The sequence below is a fragment of the Dendrobates tinctorius genome, unplaced genomic scaffold (assembly GCF_039654945.1).
Source record: "Dendrobates tinctorius isolate UK_male_01 unplaced genomic scaffold, ASM3965494v1 ptg000046l, whole genome shotgun sequence".
NCBI classification, from domain to species: Eukaryota; Metazoa; Chordata; class Amphibia; order Anura; family Dendrobatidae; genus Dendrobates; species Dendrobates tinctorius.
The window spans coordinates 78,885,160-78,905,179 of NW_027361714.1; the positions used below are offsets into that span (position 1 = coordinate 78,885,160).

The 20,020-nt window shown below is 44.4% G+C and overlaps 1 protein-coding gene across 1 annotated transcript in view; it reads right to left on the bottom strand.

Moving 5' to 3' along the window:
* LOC141089664 (uncharacterized) overlaps nt 1-20,020 on the bottom strand; it is a 217,219-nt gene that overhangs the window by 39,931 nt on the left and 157,268 nt on the right. Inside the window, exon 30 of the mRNA XM_073576146.1 lies at nt 12,958-13,110. Within this exon, the coding sequence (XP_073432247.1) occupies nt 12,958-13,110 (153 nt within the window). The remainder of the gene's footprint in view (nt 1-12,957; nt 13,111-20,020) is intronic.

The following is a 20,020-nucleotide window of genomic DNA, read 5'->3' on the forward strand; positions in this document are numbered from 1 at the left end:
AAAGAAAATGTATTTATTTCCATTTTCCCATTAGGGCTAGGGTTAGGGCTGAGATTAGGGTTAGGGGTGTGTTGGGGTTGGAGTTATAATTGGGGGGTTTCCACTGTTTGGGCACATCAGGTGCTTTCCAAATTCAACATGGCGTCTGATCTCAATTCCAGCCAATTCTGCGTTGAAAGAGTCAAATGGTGCTCCTTCCCTTCCAAGCTCTGCCATGCGCCCAAACAGTGTTTTACCCCCACATATAGGGTATCAGCCTACTCAGGACAAATTGCAAAACAAATTTTGGGGTCCAATTTCTCCTGTTACCCTTAGGAAAATAAAAAATTGGGGGCAAAAATATAATTTTTGTGGAAAATTTTTTTTTTTTATTTACACGCGGGCGTTATAAACTTCTGTGAAGCACTTGGGGGTTCAAAGTGCTCACCACACATCTAGATAAATTCCGTGGGGGGGTCTAGTTTCCAAAATGAGGTCACTTGTGGGGGGTTTCCACTGTTTAGGTACATCAGGGGCTCTCCAAAAGCAACATGACACCCGCAGACCATTCCATCAAAGTCTGCATTCCAAAACGTCACCACTTCCCTTCCGAGCCCTGACGTGTGCCCATACAGTAGTTTTCTCCCACATATGGGGTATCAGGGTACTCAGGACAAATTGGACAACAAATTTTGGGGTCCAATTTTTCCTGGTACCATTGGGAAAATAAAAAAAATTGGTGACTAAAAGATCATGTTTGTGGAAAAAATAAGATTTTTGTATTTTCACGCACGGGCGTTATAAACTCCTGTGCAGCACGGGGGGGGGGTTCAAAGTGCTCACCACACATCTAGATAAGTTCCTTAGGGGGGGTCTAGTTTCCAAAATGGTGTCATTTGTTGGGGGTTTTCACTGTTTTGGTACGTCAGGGGCTTTCCAAACGCGACATGGTGTCCGATCTCAATACCAGCCAAAAACGTCAAATGGCGCTGCTTCCCTTCCGAGCTCTGCCATGCACCCAAATAGTGGTTTACCCCCTCATGTGGGTGGGGTATCAGCATACTCAGGACAAATTGCACAATAACTTTAAGGCTGTGTGCGCACGCTGCGGATTAGGTGCGGATTCATCCGCGCGGATTTTATAAAATCCGCAGGTGAAACCGCAGGTCAAAAGACCTGCGGTTTTACCTGCGGATTGCTCTGCGGTTTTGCATCTCCTCAATGAAGGAGATGGCAAACCGCAGGGGAATCCGCAGAAAGAATTGACATGTCAATTCTTTCTGCGGATTAAAAACCGCAGATAATCCGCGCGGAAAATTCCGCACCATCTGCACTGCGGTTTTTGATTCCCATAGGGAATCATTGTACTGTACACCGCAGCAGAAACTGCTGCGGGTCCGCAGCGGCCAAAACCGCTGCGGAACCGCAGCGTGTGCACACAGCCTTAGGGTCTTGTTACCCTTGGAAAAATAAGAATTGAGGGTGAAAAGATCATTTTTGTGGAAAAAATATGATTTTTTAATTGTATGGCTGTACGTTATAAACTTCTGTGAAGCCCTTGGGGGTTCAAAGCTCTCACCACATATCTAGATAAGTTCCTTGGGGGGGTCTAGTTTCCAAAATGGGGTCATTTGTGGGGGGTTTCCACTGTTTAGGTACATCAGGGGCTCTCCAAACGTGACATGGCGTCCGATCTGAATTCCAGCCAATTTTGCATTGAAAAAGTCAAACAACCCTCCTTCCCTTCTGAGCTATGCCATGCGCCGAAACAGTGGTTCCCCCCCACATATCAGGTATCGGCGTACTCAGGACAAACTGCACAATAACTTTTGCAGTCCAATTTCTTCTGTTACCTTTGGTAAAATAAAAAAAATTGAACCTGAATTATTTTTTTTGTGAAAAAAAGTTAAATGTTCATTTTTTTTTTTTAAATATTCAAAAAATTCCTGTGATGCACCTGAAAGGTTAATAAACTTCTTGAATGTGGTTTTGAGCACCTTAAGGGGTGCAGTTTTTAAAATGGTGTCACTTTTGGGTATTTTCTATCATATAGACCCCTCAAAGTGGCTTCAAATGTGATGTGGTCCGTAAAAATAAAATGGTGTTGCAAAAATGAGAAATCGCTGGTCAACCTTTAACCCTTATAACTTCCTAACAAAAAAAATTTTGGTTCCAAAATCGTGCTGATGTAAAGTAAACATGTGGGAAATGTTACTTATTAAGCTTTTTGTGTGCTGTATCTCTGTGATTTAAGGGCATAAAAATTCAAAGTTGGAAAATTGCGAAAATGTTAAAATTTTCGCCAAATTTCTGTTTTTTCACAAATAAACGCAAGTTATATGAATGAAATTTTACCACTAACATGAAGTACAATATGTCACGAGAAAACAATGTCAGAATCACCAGGATCCATGTAAGCGTTTCAGAGTTATTACCTCATAAAGGGACAGTGGTCAGAATTGTAAAAATTGGCCCGGGCATGAACGTGCAAACCACCTTTGGGGGTTAAGGGTACAAGAATTAAAAGTTTGAAAATTGCAAAATTTTCGCCAAATTTCTGTTTTTTTCATAGATAAACACAAGTCATATCGAAGAAATTTTACCACTAACATGAAGTACAAAAACACTCTCAGAATCAGTGGGATCCATTGAAGCGTTCCAGAGCTATAACCTCAGAAAGTGACAGTGGTCAGAATTGTAAAAATTGGCTTGGTCATTAAGTACCAAATTGGCTCTGTCATTAAGGGGTTAAGAAAAAAAAAAAAGTGAAAATAGGATAATAAATTTGGTGCAAATAAATAAAAAGCGCTAACACACAAAACTGGACATAAAACAGAAGCGCAAAGACAATGATGAATCGTGGCCATAGTAAATATCATGCACGTTGTGAAATACAGTTACGGAGACAGTGACACCACCTCTGATTGGGTCCAGGGCAGCACGTGTCATAACACCACATGAACTCTCCGGGATCCCGAGTGCCAACACCACTGGAATGATGCCAGCACAGGAAGTGAGTATAGGTTTTTTATTTTATCGAGGCGAAACAATTAGCACAAGAAAGGGTTGTTCTAGTAGTGGACAATCTCTTTAAATATTCACTAGTATTTTAGTGGATATAAATAAAAATTATGCAAAGAAAAATATCTTCATTCTTGTAGGCATTGTAACACGTATAAAATAGAGAATATCTGGCATCAAAAATTAAAGTAGCAGCCAAAGTTTGCTCATCATGTCCCTTGTATTAACAGATATTACACTAATCTGTTTAGTTTTGGAAAAAGAACGTAAGGGCGCACTGCAAATACTCAATGAAATAATTAATGTCGGGGGTGCAAATGGTCACATGAAGAGTTAATGCAACAAAAAAGGAAAGAAGACCACATAAAAATGCACACCACCGATATATATAATAACAGGAAAAGCTTTATTGACAACAATATAAATTTAAAAACCATGTAAAAACAAAAAGGGAATAAAATCTCCCTGTTAGTCCTGATCAATACAATAGTGAATTGAGTCTCATGCATATATCATCAGCATAAATAAAGGAACAAAAAAAAGGAAAAACATCCACAATAAGGTGTATCCATATGATAGATGTAAATATATAATTACAGCAAAGAGCACCTAATGGCACACAGTCCTGATCAAATCGCCCTAATGCTGGAGACTCACACAATAAAATAGCCTTCACGTGTAAAAATACCATGGATCACGTGTCAATCACAGCTGAAGTGCCACATAGTCTAATAGAATATATAACATCCACAATACTTGAGATGAAGGTCCAGAAAAAAATATATGTAGACCAGCGCACATGTGCACAAAATGGTTCAATCCCATAAAGATGAATAAATAAATAACCGCACTGGATGCTGAGCTGCACACATAAAACCACTTAAATGAGTGGTAATAAAGTATCAAACAGGCAGATATTATTCAAGAAGACATGATCATACCATACTTCCCCTGATGAACCCGTCTTGATACGGCGATACGCGTTGGGTTTCCTCCCTTCTGCCATCCTGTCTGTACTGTTGCCTTGGTATGGATCTTTCATGCATTTCATTATACCGGTTTCACATGTGAGCTGTTGCTTCTAACCGTGAGAGGGCTGCCATTCACTGGGCATACTTGGCTGTTTTTCAATAGCGTTTTTTGCCTGATATCTTATTGCCACTTATTTATGTGGCGTCTTTCATGCAGATCCACATTAGTGTGTTTTTCACTTGGTATGATCATGTCTTCTTGAATAATATCTGCCTGTTTGATACTTTATTACCACTCATTTAAGTGGTTTTATGTGTGCAGCTCAGCATCCAGTGCGGTTATTTATTCATCATTATGGGATTGCACATGTTGTGCGCTGGTCTACATATATTTTTTCTGGACCTTCATCTCAAGTATTGTGGATGCTATATATTCTATTAGGCTAAGTGCACACGTACCGGAACTCTCGCGGAAATTACCGCGAGAATTCCGGAATTCCAGTCCGCGGGAAAATCGCATTTTAAATTCCCGCGATTTTCCCGCGGAAAAACTAGCATTTTGCAAGCGTAATTAGCTTGCAAAATGCTAGCGTTCTCCAAGCGATCTGTAGCATCGCTTGGAAAACTGATTGACAGGTTGGTCACACTTGTCAAACATAGTGTTTGACGAGTGTGACCAACTTTTTACTACTGAGGCTGCCTATGCGGCATCAGTAGTAAAAGATAGAATGTAAAAAAAAAATAAAAAACGGTGTTATTCTCACCCTCCGATGTCCCGCGCATCCGTTCCCAGTAATCCTTTGCGAAAATGCCCGCGATGACGTCAGTTCTCGCGGGATCGCGACGTCTCGCGGTAATTCGCGATGACCGCGAGACTTCGCGATCCCGCGAGAAGGGACGTCATCGCGAGCATTTTCGCAAAGGACTACTGGGAACGAGAGCGTGAAGAGAAGCGGGAAGGCTGCGCGGGACGTCGGAGGGTGAGAATAACAATATTTTTTATTTTAAATTCTATTTTTTACAGGGATATGGTACCCAAAGCCCGGAGGACAGTCTTCTCTCCTCCGGACCATGGGTACCATCCGCAATTGTTCTGCTTACTTTCCGCATGGTGTGCACAGTCACATGCGGGAAATAAGCGGAACAATGCATTCCTATGGGTGCGGGATCGCCGCGATTCCGCAAATTAATGAGCATGCTGCGTTTTTTACCGCGAAGCGATTCCGCCGCGGTAAAAACCGCAGCATTAGCACAGCATTGCGGAATCCCATAGGAATGCATGGGATGCTTATTTTTCGTGTTTTCGCGGCAAAATCGCGCGGTTAAAACCGCCGCGGAAATGCGAAAAAAACGCCACGTGTGAACTCAGCCTTAGACTATGTGGCACTTCAGCTGTGATTGACATGTGATCCATGGTATTTTTCCACGTGAAGGCTATTTTATTGTTTGAGTCTCCAGCATTAGGGCGATTTGATCAGGATTGTGCGCCATTAGGTGCTCTTTGCTGTAATTATATATTTACATTTATCATACGGATACACCTTATTGTGGATGTTTTTCCTTTTTTTGTTCCTTTATTTATGATGATGATATATGCATAAGACTCAACTCATTATTGTATTGATCAGGACTAACAGGGGGATTGTAATCCCTTTTTGTTTTTACATGTTTTTAAATTTATATTGTTGTCAATAAAGCTTTTCCTGTTGTTATTATTATATATATCAGTGGTGTGCATTTTTATGTTTTCTTCTTTCCTTTTTTGTTGCATAATCTGTTTAGTTTTGGCTCCATTTTTTTACAAAATTCTGTCACAATATATCAATAATGTAACAACCGTCTCAACATCAGTTGCTGAAATGCTAAGGTTCAGTTCACAACTACACTTATCATTTTCATTATTTTTTACATGGGCACAATACTGTAAATGATGGTACTGCAAATGATGAACAGCAAGGGCACCTCACAAACCTCACTATTACTGACAGACCCCATTGACACTACTGTGGTCTGTGTTCGGGGTTGGACTGGCCCACCAGGACACCGGTGAAATGCCTGGTGAGCCCCATAGAGAAGGAGGAAGAAAGGAAAAACATTTTTTTTAGGGAGGCAGAGGCGCACGCACGCAGTCCCGACCCACTGCAATGACGAGGGCAGGTAGCACCACCCAGCGAACCCAGGTAAACGCTGGGCAAACAGGGGGTGGGACACGCGCTATGGGGTCCATGAGTTGGGGGAACCCGGTGCCAGCGCTGGCACGGCACCCCTCTAATACTCACCTCTCCTCGCTCCCGGCGGCTGTACTGTCTTCAGCGCCCACTGACTCTTCGATGTCTCAGGGTAGAGGGAGCTGTGATGTCATCACTGCGCGCTCGGACTCTCTGTCCTGAGCATTGCAGAGCCGGGAGAGACACTGAGTGTACCGGACCTGATATATTTTTTTTTCTTTTTTTTTTATGTATGCAGCATTGCATGGGGTGCATAAAACTGTATTGAGGAGCATTACATGGAGCCCATAATATTGTATGGAGGAGCATTACATGTAGCCCATAATACTGTATGAAGAAGCATTACATGGGGCCCATAATATTGTATGGAGGAGCATGTAGCACATAATACTGTATGGAGGAGCATTACATGGGGCCTATAATACTGTATGGAGGAGCATGGGGCCCATGATGGTCTGTATGGAGGAGCATTATATGGGGCCCATGATGTACTGTGTGGAACTGCATTGCATGGAGGCCCATGATGTACTGTATGGATGGGCATAATATGGGGCCTGTGATGTACTGTGTAGAGGAGCATTACATGGGGCCCATGATGTACTGTGTGGAGGAGCATTACATGGGGCCCATGATGTACTGTGTGGAGGAGCATTACATGGGGCCCATGATGTACTGTGTGGAGGAGCATTACATAGGGCCCATGATGTACTGTGTGGAGGAGCATTACATGGGGCCCATGATGTACTGAATGAAGGAGCATTATATGCGGCCCTTGATATACTGTATGGAAGAGCATTATATGCAGCCCGTGATATCCTGTATGAATGAGCATTATAGTGGGCTCATAATTCTGTATGGCGGACTATGAGGTGCCCACAATACTGTATGGTGGACTATGAGGTGCCCATAATACTGTATAGAGGACTATGTGGTTGCCCATAATACTGTATGGCGGACGATGAGGTGCCCATAATACTGTATAGAGGACTATGTGGTTGCCCGTGATACGGTATGGAGGACTATGAGGTGTTCATAATACTGTATAGAGGACTATGTGGTTGCCCATAATACTGTATGAAGGACTATGAGGTACTCAATACTGAATGGAGGACTATGAGGTGCCCATAATACTATATGGCAGACTATGTGGTTGCCCATAATACTGTATGACAGACTATGTGGTGCCCATAATACTGTATGGAGCTCTATGTGGTGCCCATATATTGTTCTATACCTGTATTTTTTTTATCTGTGCATCAGAAATCGTGCCATGTGCTAAAGCAGCCCACTGATACTCTTTCGACCGAGGTCCACGAAAAACTGGAGCCGACCCTGGTGACGACGCACATCAAGATGAATGCCGGCTGCAGCTATGACAGGGCACTCTTCTCTATGACACGCCATGCGTTGACGTCACATAGCAGTTACGTTAAATGACTCCTGCAGCCTTTTATAGGCCGGCGGCCTTTCAATGTTACTGCTATGTGATGTCAGCACGCGTGCTATCACAGAGCAGAGCGCCCTGTCCCAGCTGCAGTCAACAGCCATTTTAACGACCACGCCAAATATGAAGCCACAAGGCTATGCTGGGGAGCACAAGAAAGTGAGGAGAATCCCCCCTGTGACTGGGCAAGGTAGTGGCCATTGGGGCAGACATAGGGGCCCAGGGAGGGAACATTATTAAAGTGGATATAAGGGCCTAGGATGGGGACATTGAATAAAGGGGCCCAGGATGGGGACCTTATTAAAGTAGACATTGGGGTCAGGATGTAGACATTAAATAAAGGGGTCCAGTATCTGACACCTTATTAAATAAAGGGAAGACATAATTACTGTATGGAGGTAAGGATAAAAAACATACATTATTGGGTTCTGCGGTGTTGCTATCAGTGTGTCAAGAGTGGGAGAAGAGGGTTGCATTGACAATCCAACACAATGGGCAGCACTTTGAACACATTTTATAAGTGGTCATAAACTTATAAATAACTCAAGAAAGAATAAAGTTACGTTAAAACCAAGTACACTATTGTTTTTCTTGTGAAATTGTCAATAAGTTTCATATGTCATATGGAGGAGCATTACTTGGGGCCCATGATGTACTGTATGGAGGAGCATTAGATAGGGCCCGTGATGTACTGTGTGGAGGAGCATTACATAGGGCCCATGATGTACTGTGCGGAGGAGCATTACATGGGGCCCATGATGTACTGTATGGAGGAGCATTAGATAGGGCCCGTGATGTACTGTGTGGAGGAGCATTACATAGGGCCCATGATGTACTGTGTGGAGGAGCATTACATGGGGCCAATGATGTACTGTATGGAGGAGCATTACATAAGGCTCATGATGTACTGTGCGGAGGAGCATTACATAGGGCCCATGATGTACTGTATGGAGGAGCATTACATGGGGCCCATGATGTACTGTATGGAGGAGCATTATATTCGGTCCGTGATATACTGTATGAAGGAGCATTATATGCTGTCTGTTATGTACTGCATGGAGGAGAATTATGTGGTCTGTGATATACTGTATGGAGGAGAATTACATGGAGCCCATGATGTACTGAATGAAGGAGCATTATATGCGGCCCTTGATATACTGTATGGAGGAGCATTATATGCGGCCCGTGATATCCTGTATGAATGAGCATTATAGTGGGCTCATAATTCTGTATGGAGGACTATGTGGTTGCCCATAATACTGTATGGCGGACTATGAGGTGCCCATAATCCTCTATGGTGGACTGTGGTTGCCTATAATACTGTAGAGAGGACTATGAGGTGCCCACAATGCTGTATAGAGGACTATGTGGTTGCCCATAATACTGTATGGAGGACTGTATGGTGCCCATAATACTATATAGAGGACTATGTGGTTGCCCATAATACTGTATGACGGACTATGTGGTGCCCATAATACTGTAGGGAGCACTATATGGTGCCCATATATTGTACTATACCTGTATTTTTTATCTGTGCATCAGAAATCGTGGCATGTGCTAAAGGGGCCCACTGATACTCTTTTGCCCGAGGTCCACGAAAAACTGGAGCCAACCCTGGCGACGACGCACATCAAGATGAATGCCGGCTGTAGCTATGACAGGGCACTCTGCTCTGTGACACGCCATGTGTTGACATCACATAGCAGTTACATTAAATGACTCCTGCAGCCTTTAATAAGCCGGCGGTCTTTCAATGTTACTGTGTTACTGCTATGTGATGTCAGCATGCGGCCTGTCACAGCTGCAGTCAGCAGCCATTTTAACGACCACGCCAAATATGAAGCCACAAGAGGACGCTGGGGAGCACAAGAAGGTGAGGAGAATCCCCCTGCGACTGGGCAAGGTGGTGGACATTGGGGCAGACATAGGGGCCCAGGGAGGGAACTTAAAGTGGATATAAGGGCCTAGGATGGGGACATTGAATAAAGGGGCCCAGGATGGGGAACTTATTAAAGTTGACATTGGGGTCAGGATGGAGACATTAAATAAAGGGGAGCAGTATCTGACACCTTATTAAATAAAGGGAAGACATAATTACTGTATGGAGTTAAGGATGAAAAACATACATTATTGGTTTCTACGGTGTTGATATCCGTGTGTCAAGAGTGGGAGAAGAGGCTTGCATTGACAATCCAACACAATGGGCAGCACTTTGAACACACTTCATAAGTGGTCATAAACTTATAAATAACTCAAGAAAGAATAAAGTTACGTTAAAACCAAGCACACCATTGTTTTTCTTGTGGAATTCTCAATAAGTTTGATGTCACATGACTCTCTTCCCTTTGGAAAAAATAAAGTTGGATCCAAAATGGCCAACTTCAAAATGGCCACCATGGTCACCACACATCTTGAAAAGTTTCCCCCTCCCATATACTAATGTGCCACAAAAAGGAAGTTGATATCACCAACCATTCCCATTTTATTTAGGTGTATCCATAAAAATGGCCCACCCTGTATATACAGAGCTCCTGTGTATAATGTCACCAGTGATCACTGCATTACTTGTACATAGACACTATATACAGAGCTCCTATGTATAATGTCACCGGTGATCACTGTATTACCTGTACACAGACACTATATACAGAGCTCCTGTGTACAATGTCACCGGTGATCACTGTATTACTTGTACATAGATACTATATACAGAGCTCCTGAGTATAATGTCACCGGTGATCACTGTATTACCTGTACACAGACACTATATACAGAGCTCTTTAACTTTAGGCCTTTTAGAAATCATTCCATCTTCAACTTGCTCAACTGCTCACAATAAATGTAATTTTGACCAGGGGTGCACAAACATTTACATGCTTCTATAGCTCACCATGTAATAATGCTAAAAGTAACAATAAAATACAATTTGTAACCTTTGATAAAGCTGAGTCCATGTTGCCGCCACAATGCTTTTTTTTTTTTTTTTTGCTGCAATTGCGGTAAAACCTAAGCTCTCTTGCTGCAATTCTTGAAAATCTTGGCAAAACAGCAGACAGTTGGGTACAGAAATATTTGGACCGGGACTGAATCTTTGTGATTTGGGCTCTGCATGCCACTATTTTGTATTTAAAATGAAGAACAACTGTGATACAATTGAAGTGTAGACTTTCAGGTTTAATTAAAGAGGTTGAACAAAAATATTTCCACGAAACGTTTAGGAATTGCAACCCTTTTTCTACAAAGCCTTCTTATTTCAGGGGTCACAAGTAATTGGATAAATCATTACCTCATTACCATGAATAAAGTGTTCATGTTTAATAATTTATAGAGAATTGTTTGCAGGTAATGACTGCCTGAATTCTGGGAGCCATGGATGTCACCAAACACTGGGTTTCCTCCTTTGTGATGCTTTGCCAGCCCTTTATTGCACCTGATGTAAAGAGGTGGAGGTGCTGCCCACATACCCCCTTGAAGACATGTACTGTTACAATGTATTTGGATGTGTAATGTGCTTAGTGATGTGCGCTATTAGTAGTAACTTTGCGTTCTGCTCAGCCACAAGTAGATGATAAGAACAGGAAGAGTTAATGATTGGTACTAGCCCATTAGCATTACGTTTTGGGTCATTGTTTATATGTACTGTGAAGCGCCGTCCAATTAACCTTGCTACATTTGGTTACATCTGAAGGAAAAAAAATGAAAACTGAGCCGGGAGTATGACTTGAAAACATGAATGATGTAAAGGTGCTCTAAAATTTCCTGGTAGACGGATTCGCTAAATTTGGACTTGATAAAACACAGTGGACCTACACCAGCAGATGACTTGGCTCCCCAAACCATCACTGATTGTGGAAACTTCTCACTAGACCTCCAGCAGCTAGACCTCCATTCTTCCTCCAGACTCTGGGACCTTGATTTCCATATGAAATGCAAAATTTAGTTTAATCTGAAAACAACATCTTGGACCACTGAGCAACAGTCCAGTTCTTTTTCTCCTTGGCCCAGGTAAGATGCTTCTGACATTGTCTATTGTGGCCCATATCCTGGATACGTCTGCGTGTGGCTGATCTTGAAGCAATGACTCCAGCAGCAGTCCACTCGTTGTGAATCTCCCCCAAAGAGATTGAGATAATTGTCCAATTACTTTTGGTCCCTTTAGGCCGGGATCACACATGCAAAAAACTCGGAAGAGTCTCGCACGTTAATACCCGGCTCTGCCGCTGGCACTCGGATCGGAACGTGCGGCCGCATATCAATACATGCAGCCGCACGCTCCGCTCCTGAGTGCCCGCAGCAGTGCTGGGTATTAACATGCGAGACTCGTCCGAGTTTCTCGCATGTGTGATCCCGGCCTTAAAAAGAGTACAGCAACATATTAAAGAGCTTTAATTCCTAAACCCTTACTCCAATTACGATGTGAATGTCCTCAAATTAAATCTGAGAGTCTGCAATTTAACCCCTTTAAGACCTTGCATTTTTTCGTTTTTGCATTTCTGTTTTTCGCTTCTCTCCTTCCCATAGCCATAACTTTTTTATTTTTCTGTTAATATGGCCATGCTAAGACTTGTTTTTTGCGGGACGAGTTGTACTTTTGAACGACACCATTGGTTTTACCATATTGTGTACTTAAAAATGGGAAAAAAAATTCCAAGTGCTTTGGAATTGCAAAAAAAGTGCAATTCCACAATGGTTTTTTTTTCCCATGTTCACCAGATGCTAAAACTTACCTGCCATTATGATTCTCCAGGTCATTACAAGTTCATAGACACCAAACATGTCTAGGTTCCTTTTTAAGTGGAGAATTTTTTTTTTTTTAAGTTTGTTTGAAAAAAAAAATTGTACCATTTTCCGACACCCGTAGCGTCTCCATTTTTCGTGATCTTGGGTTGGGTGAGGGCTTATTTTTGCGTGCCGAGCCAATGTTTTTATTGATACCATTTTGGTGCAGATCCAATCTTTTGATCGCTCGTTACTGCATTTTAATGCAATGTTGCGGCGACCAAAAAAACATAATTCTAGCATTTTAACATTTTTCTGGCTACGCCGTTTAGCGATCAGGTTAATCCTTTTTCTATTGATTGGGCGATTCTGAACGCGGCGATACCAAATATGTGTATGTTTGATTTTTTTTTTCATTGCTTTATTTTGAATGGGACAAAAGGGGGGTGATTTAAACTTTCATTTTTTAAATTTTTTTTATATTTTTTTAAAAACTTTTTTTCACTTTTGGCAATAATATATCAAACTGAAATACTTTTAATAATCTATTTGAAGCATGCTACATCTTGTTAGCTTTGTGTTTCCTGTAACTCACCATAGACAATGTGTCTTTCAGAGTGCTGCCATTTTGTCCAGGGAAATATTTTTTTTTCAGAAAAATCATGTCGTCTACACCTTCTTTCCGAACATCACTGATGATTTCCGTCACTTGTTTGTTCATGCTAATGTGATAACCATCTATTCTAGACTGAAACAACAAGGAAATGTGCTGTCATAAATATGTATAAAGAGAATAAGGCCATCTGCATGTATTTAGAATCCACAGCGCTTTACAATATAAAACTCATTCAAACGATCTGGGAAAAATCTGCACATAAAGATCGGGCAGATTTTCATTGCTGATTTCACCCTACTCACTTCTTTGTAATAGAGTAGGGTGAATTCCGCAGCCAAATCCACAACAAAATCCGCAAGTATCACATACAAATTTTACAAATTTGCTATTGCTTTGTGACATGTGAACAAGGCCTAAAAGGCGAAAAGAAGGAATCATAGAAGAGTAAAATGTATACATATGTACAGATTTCTAGATATGATTACAACTGAGATATTTGAGATAAAACCCTGGGGGTAAGTTCTCCTCAATTTTACAAGGAATAATAACGTTTATGATATATAAGATAGATTGTAGGATCAGTGTTCATTAAAGATAACTTTCCATCAAAACAGATCATGTGCAAAGAACACTCTACTCCTTTCTGTACTTTTTTTCCTAAGTTAAAGTACAATGTGCAAAAGGACAGATATCATAACGTGAGGCATAGCGGCATAGATCCAAACAGTTTTTATTGTTAGCCTTTGTTAGACAGTAGGACGCTCTGTTTCCTGTAGTCAGATATTCTTACAATTGTTTTATAATTATTTATTTTATGGTTTTGACAAACTAGGGATGAGCGAGTACTGAAATACTCGGACTCGCTGGACTCATTACAAGTAGCTCATAATACTTGGGTATTCGTAATGAGTAGCAAGTCCAATATAAGTCTATGGGAAATGCGAGTAATGGGCAGAAAATGTGTGTGCGAGGCTTTGCCGGGGCTGTGCAGGCCTCTGCGGGCCTCTGCCGGGGCTGTGTGGGCCTCTGCCGGGGCTATGCTGGTGCTGTGTGGGGCCTGTGCTGGGCTGTGTGGGGCCTGGGGGCTTGGGATCCCCCTATATTTTATAGCCAGAAAGGCTACGCAGACAGCTTCGGGCTAATATTCATAGCCTAGGAAGGGGCCATAGATATTGACCCCTTCTGGCTACAAATAACAGCTCTCAGCCTCCCCAGAAATGGCGCATCACTAAAATGCGCCAATTCCGGCACTTAACCCCTCTCTTCCCACTGCCGTGTAGCGGTGGCATATGGGGTAATAAGGGGTTAACGTCACCTTGCTATTGGAAGGTGACATTAAGCCCCGTTAATAATGGAGAGGCGTCAATAAGACACCTATCCATTATTAATCCTATAGTAGGAAAGGGTTAAAAAAGACAGCCAGAAAAAAGAATTTTAATTAAATAAAACACAACACGGTTTTTCGAAATTTTTATTGTATGCAAAGATCCTATCAAAGCCATCGATCACCTGCAAAACATTAAAAAACAAACAAACCAACCTATACTTACCTTTCCGACACAGTCCCTCTTTAAAAACGAGTGTCCCTCGACGATCTCCCCTGTAGAGCAGTCACATCAGCAGATGAGACTGTTGTACAAGGCATCCAATGACACACTGACCGGAGATACACTGCGGGAGGGTTATCATTGGAGTTCACTTTACGGTAGCACTGCTGCATAAGAAAATTCCCACGCTGTAGTGCTGCTGTATGTCACAGGTGAACTTCTGTGACCTCCTGACGGAGTGATACAGCGCGGAGGGTTATCTCCGTCACTGTATCGCTGTAGCCCCTGGAGACGTGTCGCATCAGCTGATGTGGCAGCTCTCCATGGGAGATCAACGTGGGACCCTCGTTATTAATGGATTACGGCAAAAAGGTGAGTATAGGTTGGTTTATTATTTTAATACTAGCTGAAGAGCCCGGCGCTGCCCGGGCATAGTAACTAGCTGTGGTTAGTTATAGCAAATTATAATTATCCTCCATCCCATAGTCCCGTGCCCATATACCCATCATATATATCCACGATCCCATAGGCCCGTGCCCATATACCCATCATACATATCCTCCATCCCATAGTCGAGTGCCCATATACCCATCACACATCCCCCATCCCATAGTCCCATGCCCATATACCCATCACACATCCTCCATCCCATAGTCCCATGCCCATATACCCATCATACATATTCGCCATCCCATAGTCGAGTGCCCATATACCCATCACACATCCTCCATCCCATAGTCCCATGCCCATATACCCATCACACATCCTCCATCCCATAGTCCCATGCCCATATACCCATCACACATCCTCCATCCCATAGTCCCATGCCCATATACCCATCACACATCCTCCATCCCATAGTCCGGTGCCCATATGCCCATCATACATATCCACTATCCCATAGGCCCGTGCTCATATACCCATCATACTTATCCTCCATCCCATAGTCGAGTGCCCATATACCCATCACACATCCTCCATCCCATAGTCCCATGCCCATATACCCATCACACATCCTCCATCCCATAGTCCCGTGCCCATATACCCATCATATATATCCACGATCCCATAGGCCCGTGCCCATATACCCATCATGCATATCCTCCATCCCAGTCGAGTGCCCATATACCCATTACACATCTTCCATCCCATAGTCCCATGCCCATATACCCATCACAGATCCTCCGTCCCATGCCCATATACCCATCATACATATCCGCCATCCCATAGTCCCGTGCCCATATACCCATCATACATATCCTCCATCCCATAGTCGAGTGCCCATATACCCATTACACATCTTCCATCCCATAGTCCCATGCCCATATACCCATCATACATATCCGCCATCCCATAGTCCCGTGCCCATATACCCATCATAGATATCCTCCATCCCAGTCGAGTGCCCATATACCCATCACACATCCTCCATCCCATAGTCCCATGCCCATATACCCATCACAGATCCTCCATCCCATAGTCCCATGCCCATATACCCATCACACATCCTCCATCCCATAGTCCCGTGCCCATATACCCATCATATATATCCACGATCCCATAGGTCCGTGCCCATATACCCATCATGCATATCCTCCATCCCAGTCGAGTGCCCATATACCCATTACACATCTTCCATCCCATAGTCCCATGCCCATATACCCATCACAGATCCTCCATCCCATAGTCCCGTGCCCATATACCCATCATACATATCCGCCATCCCATAGTCGAGTGCCCATATACCCATCACACATCCTCCATCCTATAGTCCCATGCCCATATACCCATCACACATCCTCCATCCCATAGTCCCGTGCCCATATGCCCATCATACATATCCACGATCCCATAGGCCTGTGCCCATATACCCATCATACATATCCTCCATCCCATAGTCGAGTGCCCATATACCCATCACACATCCTCCATCCCATAGTCCCATGCCCATATACCCATCACAGATCCTCCATCCCATAGTCCCATGCCCATATACCCATCATACATATTCGCCATCCCATAGTCGATTGCCCATATACCCATCACACATCCTTGATCTCATAGTCCCATGCCCATATACCCATCATACATATCCTCCATCCCATAGTCCCATGCCCACATACCCATCATACATATCTGCCATCCCATAGTCCCGTGCCCATATACCCGTCATACATATCCTCCATCCCATAGTCCAGTGCCCATATACCCATCACACATCCTCCATCCCATAGTCAACCATTATGACATTATAGTGAGCGGCGGGGCTTGCAACCTATGATGACATCAGCGTCACCATGGCAACCATTATGACATCATAATGAGGGGCGGGGCTTGATACACACACACATTTTTTCCCCATTATGTAGATAGGGGCAAAATTGTTTGGTGAATTGAAACGCGTGGGGTTAAAATTTCGCCTCATAACATAGCCTAGGACACTCTCGGGGTCCAGACATGTGACTGTGCCAAATTTTGTGGCTGTAGCTGCGACAGTCCGGATGCCAATCCCGGACATACACACACATACATACATACATATATACATACATACATACATACATACATACATACACACACTTGAGCTTTATATATTAGATTATTTGCAGGAGACAAAGGCTTTAGGGAATTAGGTGTGTATGTACTCTATGTTATGTGTTATATGTTATGTGTATGTACTATATGTTATATGTTGCATGTTCTGTATGTCTTTTTTTTTACATTCACCACATTAGCTGGATGATGGGAATACTACTTTTCCATCATCCGCTAATGCTGTCACTGTAGCGGGCATAGCCGGATGGGACAAGTAGTCCCATCGGACGATGCCGACACATCCGGCACAGGCCCGGTACAGGCCCTGCACAGCCCAGCAAGGCCCCGCACAGCCCAGCAAGGCCCCGCACAGCCACAGTAGAGGCCGGCAGAGCCCAGCACAGCCCCGCACAGCCCCGGTAGAGGCCAGCACAGCCCCGCACAGGCCCGACAGAGCCCCGCACAAACACGACACACACACAGAGCCCTGCAGACAGACTCCCGCACACATTCTCCGCACACACATAGTCATAGCGAGTATACATAACGAGTATATTCGCTCATCACTATGACAAACCCTTCTCAGGATGAATCTACCAAAGCTTTCACACTGTTCTCTAGACTTTCAGTTGACAAAGTTGATATTATTGTAGGTCACTAATGCTGAATAGGTGACTAACATACTTCGACACTCAGGCAGTCCAAGCAGGAGGTGTTTTTCCTAGTTTAGTTCTGAGACACAGAAATGGCTGCCATTTAGACCTAAGCTGATATACTGACCTAATACCCGATACACATTGGATGTCAGTCAATCGAACGATGCGTTGACTGATTGTTGGGCAGTCAGCCATCTCAGATGACTCTCCCATACACAGGACCACTTATTGGTGTAGTGTTCTTGTGTTCGCTATGAGAAAGCCTCTGGCCAACATGTCTAATAAACAACACAGGTTTGGCTGAATGAGTGCTCCTGTGTGCTAGAGAGTCAATTGAGATGGCTTATTTCCCGATAAACAATATGATTGTTACGGCTTGGCGAGACAAACCTCCAAGAGTGGACACTCTGGATCGTGGCACCGAGGACCCCTGGGTGAGCGGACCAGGTGGAGCCGACCCCTATACAGGGATCGTTAGGCTCAGGCCCCAGGGCTCGAGTAACACGATAGCCGGTACCAAGAGGGGCGGCTCTTTAGAGAAGCTGGAGCCCCTCCACGGACAGGGAGTGAGCATGAGGTGATGGAGTGGAGTGCGGGTGGCGGCCCAGACGTGGAACTGGAGGACATGGCGGAGTGGTACGATAGGCAGAACTGGAGCACAGGCGGCACAAACAGGACACAGGACAAACGGGTAAGGCTAGGACACAGGACAGGCAGGCAGAAGGCAGGACACTGGAGAGATGGGCACGACTGGAACACAGAACAGGCAGGCAGGAACTCAGAAGCAGGCACAGCTGGAACACAGGACAGGTGAGCAGGCAAGGACTCAGAAGCGGGCTGAAATACAGGACAGGCGGAGAGAGCTGGGGAGACAAAAAGCAGGGAGACAAGGTAGCTGCTGAGAGCAGCAAGGCCAAACGTTAGGGAACTTAAGATCAGACACCTCCATTAGGGTAGGGCGGCCTGATATACCTGACTCAGCAGCTCCCATTGGTCCGGCGGTGCTTCCGGGTCAGGGCACCGCTTGAGCTCAGGGAGAGGAGGAGACACGCGGCCGTGGCCTACAGCGCATGCTCAGTGGCGCTGCCGACCGTGGAGCTGTCAGACGGCGCGAGCCCCGACGTGGAGACGGAAGCGCCGCTGGAGCGAGGAGGTGAGTAGGAGTGGAGGCGGCCGTGACGGCGGTAATAGTACCCCCTCCCTTAAGCCGCCCCTCCCGGCGACTGGCAAGAAACTTCTTGAGAATGCGGGGTGCGTTGATATTCTCCCAGGGTTCCCAGGACCTCTCCTCAGGGCCAAACCCTTTCCAATCAATAAGAAAAAAGGTCCTCCCTCTAACCCTTTTCATAGCTAATATATCCCTCACCTCAAAGATGTTGTCGGTGCCGACCGGTTGAGAAGCAGCGTCAGGTGCGGAGTGAAAACTGTTTAGTACCACTGGTTATAGGAGAGAGACATGGAAGGTGTTCGGAATTCAGAGCGAAGCAGGCAACCTCAATTTGTAGGCGACATTGTTGACACGTCCAAGAACTTCAAAAGGACCAATGTACCGTGGACCTAACTTGAAAGAAGGCAACTTCAGCCGTATATATTTGGATGATAGCCAGACCTTCTCACCCGTGCGATACGGAGGTGAATCCAGTCTTCTCTTGTCCGCATGATTCTTCATCCGATCACCGGCTCTCTTGAGTGCTGCGTTGGTTTCGGCCCAAATTTTGGAAAATTCTGTGAACAAAGAATTGGCTGCAGGTACCTCTGAGGCCGGGGTCACCGGAAGGGGACCACCAGGATGTCGGCCAAATACGACAAAGAACGGAGACTTGATTGAAGACTCACTGGTATGGTTATTGAAAGCGAACTCAGCCCAGGGAAGAAGGTCAACCCAGTCGTCCTGGTGGGCATTGGAAAAGTGACGCAGGTAACCTATCAAGGCTAGGTTAGTTCGCTCAAACTGCCCGTTAGACTGTGGATGGTAAGCGGAGGAGAAATCTAGTGATACATCCAAGTGTTTCCACAGGGCTCGCCAAAAACGAGAGGTGAATTGAACCCCTCGGTCAGACACTATACGTCGCGGCAGTCCATGGAGTCTGAAGATCTGATGGACGAAGACCGTGGCCAGTTCAGGAGCCGAAGGCAGTCCCGGCAGAGGGACAAAATGCACCATTTTGGAGAAGCGGTCCACAACTACCAGGATTACCGTGCAACCGGAAGAGCAGGGCAGGTCCGTGATAAAATCCATGGCAATATGTTCCCAAGGAATCGTAGGAATCGGCAACGGAAGTAGCAAGCCAGACGGAGGCTGAC